General features: G+C 30.8%; 1 protein-coding gene across 1 annotated transcript; it reads left to right on the top strand.

The window, feature by feature from the left end:
* The first annotated feature begins 493 nt into the window (after nt 1-493).
* On the top strand, nt 494-2204 carry Gje1 (gap junction protein epsilon 1). Its single transcript, XM_027938417.1, has 3 exons — nt 494-532; nt 1149-1331; nt 1809-2204. Exons 1-3 carry the CDS (start codon nt 494-496, stop codon nt 2202-2204), a joined length of 618 nt encoding a protein of 205 aa, XP_027794218.1.
* Nucleotides 2205-9553: the final 7349 nt, after the last annotated feature.

The raw sequence follows: 9553 nt of genomic DNA, 5'->3' as shown, positions 1-9553 counted from the left end.
ATATTCCATGGAAGTAAACAAGAAGGGGTCTGGGATATTGCCCATATACTTATCTTTTAGGACACACCTAATGGAACCCCAAGCTAAAGAGTCCACTGGTTTAAATGCAGACAATTCTCAGGTAATTGCAGAGGCACTGAGTGCTCAGAGCCTTTGTCCAGCTGGCCTCTTGCTTTGCTGGCACTCCTGGCTGACTGGCTGGCTATGCTGATAGTGCAAGTCAAGGGATTATTAGATTGACCACATGCCCTCCGCTTTTGTGTCTTTGTTTTTGTTTTCTTTTGGGACAGAGATAGGAAAGTTGACTGGGGCCCCAGACATCTATGAAAAAAAAAAAGATAGAAAAGGAGGAGGGGAGAGAAATTTGCAATGATAACTGTTTTCTGCTCTAAGAGTCATGAGAGAATATAGGAGTTTGATTCTGGCAGAAGCGAACCAGCAACGTGGGTCAAGAATTAACCCACAGGGATGCCAGGATAGCATCTCCTGAGACATGTCTCTAAATTACATCAAAAACTTCTATGAAGGATGTGTAAGTATTATACCAAAAAAATAATCAATTTTTATGATATTTGTCTGTGTTTATTGACCTGATTTGCATGAGTGGTGATAGGTAAGTTCCTCTATGTTTATGGTGAATAATATAAATAACAACCTTATACTTCAAAATATTCTGAAGTTAAATCTATAAATAGAAGAATTCAGTAAGTACCTTTAGATGTTGATGTCTTAAAATGATTCATTCTTTCAATTCCATAATTAAGAAGTCAAAAAACTTGTAGTGACAACTAAATAAACAATATTTAAGATAGTGTTTAATATTCAACCTGTCATCTAATTTTCCAAAGGGATTAGAGGGGAAGAGGATATTAATTGAACTCAAAGCTGCTTAAAATATTTCTAAAAATTACACATTTCATTGACAATATGTCCCTATTTCACTGGTGCATTTCATATTTTGAGGGTGAAAAGGCATGAGAAATCTCATAATACAGGCATTGTATTTGTCTGATGATTGCTACAAATCTATCTTGCTTCAAAACTTCTTGAACCTGAAGTTTTAAACATGTGATCATGAGAACATCCTTTAGAATATTCCTTTATTAATGTTTATTTTCAATGACCTTTTCTTCCTGAAACTATAAAAGGTTAAACCTCCGACTGTGATTGGTCAATTCCACACACTTTTCTTTGGATCTGTCCGAATGTTCTTCCTGGGAGTGTTAGGTTTTGCGGTTTATGGGAACGAGGCTCTGCACTTCAGCTGTGATCCGGACAAAAGAGACATAAACCTTTTCTGCTACAATCAATTCAGGCCAATCACTCCACAAGTAAGTTTTTCTGTGAGCACATTAACATTGACTCCACAACACACAATTTTTTTTAAAGTAAAATAATATCAGTAAAAGGAGTACTTTAACAGGCATGGTTTCCAGAATTAATATTACTTTTTCTCTCATTGGCTGTGTATTCAGAAATTCTATTATCTATTGATACTACAATTATACTCCAGATTTGTATTTAGAATATAGAAATTAAGTATCTACTAAAATTAAGTAATTCATTGTTGACAGGTAAAATATCATCATATTTTAACAATTACTGTGTTTAAGGTTTTAAATGTCCTAGTAATTACATATGATATGTCAAAGATTGCTGTGATTATGATCTTCTATTTACTGCTTGTAAGACTTCTATGAAACTTAGAATTCTTAATTTAGCTTCTGTCAAGAATCGGCATTTTTTAGGGTATTTTTGGTTATACGTTGATCCATTGATTTGACTAAGATATTTCTGACATACATTAGGTATTCTGGGCATTACAACTAGTGATTGTCCTGGTTCCTGGAGCTATTTTCCATCTTTATGCTGCATGTAAAAGCATCAATCAAGAATGTATTCTTCAAAAGCCCATCTACACTGTGATCTACATCTTCTCAGTTTTATTAAGAATTACTCTAGAGGTGATAGCATTTTGGCTTCAGATTCACCTCTTTGGTTTCCAAGTAAAACCACTTTACTTGTGTGATGCTGCATCTCTTGGGAAAAAAATGACTATTATAAAATGCATGGTTCCAGAACATGTTGAAAAGACCATTTTTCTCATTGCAATGTATACATTTACTGTAATCACAGTGGTATTATGTGTCGCTGAGGTTTTTGAGATTGTATTTAGAAGATTATGTTTTCTAATTAGGCAATGACAAGGGTTAATCATGCCATAGTTATGTATCATTTTTATTTAGTTTCATCTTATTCAGTGAGTACCTCAATTTCAAATATAAATATATGTTCTTAAAATTTACTTTGGTGTGTCTGAAATTTATGTCTACTATAAAGTATAATACTAAGTTCTAAGACAGAGATTGTTGAACAAATGTTTCATTCTATTTTAATTTTAGCATTTATTTGATTATAAAATATGTAGAAAACTAGTGTCAACTCATCAACATTAGTTAATCATCTCTTCCCTCACAAACAACATCTTAGTTGATCAGATCATTTTGTGGCTAAACTTTCATTATCTTTTAGCATACTGAAAATTAATGTTTAGGTGTTCAAAGTCATAGAAACTAGAATCCAGATCTTCCTATTTCCCTTTCCTCTGAATCATGCAGTTTTAACTTTGAGGATGTAACTATTTTTGCATTCATATAAAATATAACTAACTGAAACACAAAAGTTATAATTATTGAAGGAGTAATTCCATAGTTTGATCACTAACTTGAAGAAATGGAGCAATTACATTTTTAATACTTACTCACATTGTTTTCTTGAAATTTTTAATATTAAATGATTTGGAAATATAACCACCAAATAAATTTAAAATTTTATGAATATTATTGTGCATGGTTTCCTCTTTTCTTGTTGTTCCCATAAGTATCAAGTAAAAATAACCTTTACTTGATTGAAATAAAAATTATGTTTCCATTAAGTTAGACTTCCTCCATAGCTATAAAACTATTTAAAATAATTTCATATTGATTCATGCCTTTCTGTCTGCCTGTCTTACCAATAGTCATCTTCATTCTATATCATTTAAAATCCTTATGTAATATTGCCTTACATTGTTGTCTTATTAGAGAAATAGCCATATCAAACAAATACTGAGGATTTTAGTATTTTATTAAGCATTATTGAGCCTATGTTTACTATTATGAATTTCTGGGTTTAATTTTTTTACATCATTAAGCTTTCTCTACATGAAAGCATAGGAGTAAATATAACTTTCCTTCATTCAATAAGTAGCTACGGAATAGCTAGTTTTAACATGTACTTCATTGGGAATTCATTTAAAAAGATAGTTGAAATTTAGTATCTATATGAGAACACATTCTAATGAGCAGTCTAGTACCAAGCCAAGATAGTGAGGACTGGAATAATAACTTACCCTAAAGAAAAATAATATTTATTTATTGTCTTTGTTTAAGATATCTGATCTTTGGTATCAATAAACCAAAATATTAAATTATTATTATTATTATTATTATTATTATTATTATATTTAAATTATTTAAGATAACATACCCCTTTATTGCTTATATCCAAATTGAACTGTTCCCACCAATCTGCCCACAAAGATACACATATTATTATTATGAGTCATATTTTCTTTCCCGCCACTTGGCAAGGCTGCTAATTGTCAATTGGATGTCAGACATAGTGTCTTCTACCTTGTTGGATGCTAGATAGTTTTCTATTGAGAAATATTCCTAATGTTTCTTCTGGAACATAGTTACGTTACTTGAAAATGGTAGTTGCCTCTGCTTCCTTTTAAACTTTGCTAGATGGAACCAGTATACTCCTTACTTTGCCCAGTGACAAAGGCAAAAACCTTTCTGAGTGACCTATGAGGTGTCCTTTTAATGGTTAGGAAATGTTTTCCTTCCACTACTTAAAATCCTAAGTAGCATCCTCACACTGGTTTATCCATGGCTGCCGAATAAACTGTTGCATTCGCAGGGACAGGTCCTCATTGTGCCCAAGGAAAGAATGAATGAACAACGGGGAGAAGGACTTCTTCCTGGTTTGCCTCTCATTATTTTCCTTCGGGAAGATCATGTTTTCAAAAAAAAAAGGGCACAGCCGATTTTCTCTTAATGTATGCCCATTCATACACAAATACTTTGATTTATTTTTTTATTTAATTCATCCTTTAAAGTTGGGCATTATCAAAGTTGCCCCTTCAATAAGAGATTTTTCCACTCTCACTATTGGGAACAGCAACGATTTTCAGTCCTGTGTACATCTCAGGTATTGTTCCTTTGAATCCTTTTAAGCAGTTCTTGCCCGAAAAATATGTTTGAAGATGTTACTCTAACCGAAACTCAGCTGAAGACCTTTGCAGATCTCAGGTGTCTTGCTTTGTGGCTTCACCTCTAACTACAACAGTGTGGCCTTTGAATTCCATCCTCTGTGGCCTTCTTGGACTGTTTCTCCTCTACTGACAATGTAGACAGATGGATTTATGAGCCCCCAAAGGGGGCTTATCTCTACTCCTTTTAAGAAAACAGCACTGCAAAAGTTTGAACATGTCTCAAAAAGTTCATGTGGTAGATACTTATTCCTTAATGCAACAGTGTTGAAAAGAGAGATCTTTTTTTTTCCCCCAAGGGTTTGAGAAAGGCATATTTTATTTTATTTATTTATTTTTTAATTTTTTTATTGTTGGTTGTTCAAAACATTACATAGTTCTTGATATATCATATTTCACACTTTGATTCAAGTGGGTTATGAACTCCCATTTTTACCCCATATACAAATTGCAGAATCACATCAGTTACACATCCATTGATTTACATATTGCCATACTAGTGTCTGTTGTATTCTGCTGCCTTTCCTATCCTCTACTATCCCCCCTCCCCTCCCCTCTCCTCCCCTCTTCTCTCTCTACCCCCTCTACTGTCATTCATTTCTCCCCCTTGTATTATTTTCCCCTTTCCCCTCACTTCCTCTTGTATGAAATTTTGTATAACCCTGAGGGTCTCCTTCCATTTCGATGCAATTTGCCTTCATCTTTATTAGGTCATTAGGACCCTGCTCACATGAATGGATCCATGTTGTTATCAGGGAGAGGGCTTGTTATCAGAAGAGTGAATTTGTTATTTAAGCAAGTTTGGTCTTTTGCTCTCTCACCATGTGATTGACGCCTTTTGCCATAAAGGTCATCTCCTGATGCCAGATCTCTGTTCTTGGAATTCTCAACCTGCAGAATTCCAAGAAATAAATTTCTTTTCTTTATGAATTACCCAGTCTGTGATATTTTATTATAGCAAGAAAAAAATGAAACAAGACAAGTATAAATTGTCATGTTTAAAGATAGAGATAAGATGAGAATTTGTTTGGACAATCTTTTTAATTTCTTACTGAACCACTGTTCTATTATTTCATTTTGTAGTAGCTACATCAAGATTGTTAGCAAACAGTATATCGTCCTGGATAATAAATGTTATATGTAAAAAAATTGAGATTTAAATATAAAAATTCATTTTCTGACCAAAATGAAAATATAGTAAACCTAAAAAGAACAGTTTCACTAAAAGTAAACAAATTGGCTGGTTGGTGGCTCATGCCTATAATCCCGGTTGCTAGGGAAGCTGAGACAGGAAGATAGTGAGTTCAAAGCCAGACTCAGCAAAGGTGAAGCACTAAGCAACTCAGAGAGATCCTATCTTTAAATAAAATACAAAACAGGGCTGGTAATGTGGCTCAACCTGAGTTCAAATACCAGAACAACAACAACAAAAAAAAACTAAACAAAACAAATTATATCTATTTGAAAAGATATTTTAAACTATTTATATAAAAAGCTCTTGAACCAAATAAATAATTTAAACTGAAGTTTTTCAGACTATTTATATATGAACAATAGGCAGAATATTACATATAAAAATGCATGAGCTATAACTAAATTTGTAGTGCTTAGAAAATGGACAGGAGAAAATAAGTCAATAATGAACACAGAAACAATAAAGGTAATTCAAAAACAAACCTAAGAACTTCAAAATAAAAATAAGAACAAAGATAGTTTTTAAATGATGTAGGCAGATAGTTATAAATTATAAAACAAATGATATATAATAAATAAATCCAAAATGGCTGTGGAAAATAACAAAATAGATAGGCCTCTGACAAATCAATTTAAGTATAGATATATACTACTATAATATTCATAAATATGTAAGTTATATATTGTCATTGGCAGATATTGTGATAATTTTAAAGATATATTATATTTGATATAAAATATAATACAACCAACAAATCAAATCAACAAAATTTTGGTTAACAAGCCAACAAAGAAAATTAAGTAGAATCATAAAACATTAATCATAAAACATTCACTTAATATCACTTAATCTCAAAGTGAATTCCTACAATTTTTTATAAATTGTGTTTGAATTATCATTTCATTTTCACTTGCAAAAAAAGAAAAAAAAACAAGACAAATAGAAAACAACAAGAAGGTAGTAGACTTAAACCCAAACACATCAATAGCTACAATAAATATAAAAGATTTTGAAATTCTATATAAAAACAGAGATTATCTATCTTAATGTATTTTTTTTAAATTGAGACAAAATTATTAACAGGAACCCCATTTTAAACATTTTAAAATATTTAATATTTAAAACATTTAAATATAGATGGTTAAAAAAAAAGAAAAGTTATATCATGAAACACTAAATATTAGAGAGCTCAATTGGCTATATTAATAGGAAAAAACCCAAGCAAATTTCAGGGCAAGAAATAATGACAGGAATTAAAAAAAATTTCATATATATATATATATATATATATATATATATATATATATATATATATATCAAAGATAGATTAAAAAGAGAAATGAATCTAATTGCAGTTTAAGATTTCAATATTTCTCAGTATTCAGTTAAATAGTAAACAAACATCAAAAAGATAAAGCAAAATTAAACATTACTAATAACCAACTTTCTTGAAACGATTGATTCTTATACACCACTCCTTACAATGCCAGAAGAATATATATTCTCTTCAAGTGTTATGCAAAACATTCACAGAGAGATCATTGCTTGGCCATAAGATGTCATAAGGTTGGAAATCATACAGAATACGTTTATTGATAACAATGGCATTAAACTAGAAATCAACAAAAATAACAAGAATATGCCCAAATGTTTGAAAAAATAATGATGCACTTTTATTAATCCATGGATCAAAGAATAAATTACAATGGAAATTAAAAACAAAATGATAATACAAACACAATTTATTAAAAGAAAAATTGTAGAAAGCATTAAAACAGTGTTTAGCAGAATACTAAAAGTTTGTTCTAAATATTACATTTGAAAAAAATTATAAAATGGTTTAAGCATCTCATATTATGAAATTAGAAATATGATAATTTTAATATAAATTAAATAGAAGAATGGGAAAAAAGCATATAAAACACAGATACAGAAACTGAAAGATAATAAAGAAAATGCATTAAACAAAAAGCTGGTTTTTGAAACCTTCATGAAACTAATAGATTTTAAAGTAGACCATTATAGATAATATAGGATATATTAAAAATTATCCATACAATGAAGGGAAAAAAGGGATTTCATGATAAGACATTAAAATGATTATAAGAACTCTTGAATAATGGATAACAATAAGTTTGATACTTGGATAAAATGGAAAAATTCCTTGAAACACGTTTTACTAAAAGCTGATTCAACAGAAAACAATTAGTATAAATAGAAGAAACATCCCTGAATCTATTAAAGAAATCAATTTTAAATCCAAACCCTTTTCAAGAAGAAAACTGCAGGTTCACATAAACTTGCTTATAATTCTATCAAATGTTTAGAAAGAAATCATACTCCAAGGTCTCTTTTGGAAATGAAAAGGGAATATTTCCCATTTCATTAATGAAACCAGCATATCTTTGATTTTAAAAAATCTTAGCCAAAGTTTATTAACAAATGTAATCCCTCTACATATGTGCAGATAATACATTATGTTCAAGTGCAGTTTAATCCCAGGAATGAAAGTTTAACACTGTAAATCAATTAATGTAATTGAACTGTATTAAAGGAATGAAGAAGTCCACAGATATCTTAATAGATACAGATAAATGCATTTGATTAAATTTAACACCCACTTATGAGGAAACAAATGACTCAAACCTTTCATTCTAAAAAAGAATTACCTAAACTTAATAAAAGCATCTGAGGAAATCTTCAGTAAACATCTCATTTAATACCAACAGAATGAACAATTTTCCTTATAATATGGGAAACGGCAAGGATGTCCACTTTTATCACTTCTATTTCATGTTGAACTATAATTCAATAAAAGAAATTTAAAAAGCCAAATATATACTTGAACATACATTTATTCAATAAATAAAGCAAACAAAGCTAAACACAAATTGGAAAATAAAAGAAAATTATCTTTACTCATAAACATAATCAAGCACATAAAAAATTCTAAAGAATGTACAAAAACCTACTTGAATAATGAAATTTATCAAAGTTAACATGTCTGCAGAATATTTCAAACAATTTAATGTTGAAAATCTTAATCATTTTTAACTTCAGTCACTTCAAATTGATCTATAAATTCACTATAGTTCCAGTCAAAATCCAGCAAATTTTTGTAGAAATTGACAAGTTGTTTCTGAAATTTATGTGGAAATACAATAGACCTAAAATACCTCATGCAATTGTGAAAAAGTAAAATAAGAAAGGGGACTTATACTAAATACTCTCAAGTTTTCTTTAAAGCTATATTAAGCAGAATCTGGAGCTGGAAAGAGGATAAGCATCCTAAATAGGAACAACAGAGGGAGCAGAAATAATTCGGCATATACACGTTAATTCTTTCTAAAAGTATTCATGTAATTCAGTGATGCTGTAGAACTAACTATGCATGTTGAAAATGTAAACTGTAACTTTTATGGTTTCAAAATGTCACAGCCATAGCAGAGTAAATGTGCCTATCCCTGTTTTCAGGATCTTCCCTTATTCTTCTGATAGATTTTTTTCTAACAAGAAACATCTTTATTTGGGGGGATTCCAACAAATTAGGATGTGAGTCTCATGATACTTGGATGGGGGTAACACATGCAGGGTACCCAAAAGATATAGCTACAGATATAAATCTTACTGCATAGATTGATTTGTCTTTTGCCATCAAATTAATTCTGACCACAATGGAACAGAAACTTTTACTGTGAGGTGAACATACATACACAAGAAGTCCAGTGGGCATGCAAAACTTTTAACTTTTCCCATTGAAAAAATGGTTCAGTTCTAATTTCTCTCCCTTTTCTTCTTCCCCTAATCACCCTCACCCCCATCTCGCTCTGCATCTCTACCAACCCCTCGCTTACCAAGGTTCTGGAAAGTAAGGGCAGATCCCTCTGAAACTGGCCAGACAGAAGGGGAATTTAGGCAAAATATCATAGTAAGTTCTTCATATAGTAAAAGAAGAACAACAAGCATCACTATTGTTAATATTTGTTTCATCTCATCGCATAATTCCAAAGTGCTGTAGTGCTAACACAGTCTGAACTTATCTT

The sequence above is a fragment of the Marmota flaviventris genome, chromosome 6 (assembly GCF_047511675.1).
Source record: "Marmota flaviventris isolate mMarFla1 chromosome 6, mMarFla1.hap1, whole genome shotgun sequence".
Lineage (NCBI taxonomy): Eukaryota > Metazoa > Chordata > Mammalia > Rodentia > Sciuridae > Marmota > Marmota flaviventris.
The sequence above is the reverse complement of the archived record's forward strand: the minus strand, read 5'-3'. Positions and strand labels throughout refer to the sequence as shown.

Coding starts and splice junctions, on each gene's coding strand:
- Gje1 (XM_027938417.1), top strand. CDS start 494: ATGTCTCTAAATTACATCAAAAACTTCTATGAAGGATGT. Junction 533..1,148: donor AAAACTTCTATGAAGGATGT/GTAAGTATTATA, acceptor AAACTATAAAAG/GTTAAACCTCCGACTGTGAT. Junction 1,332..1,808: donor TCAGGCCAATCACTCCACAA/GTAAGTTTTTCT, acceptor GACATACATTAG/GTATTCTGGGCATTACAACT.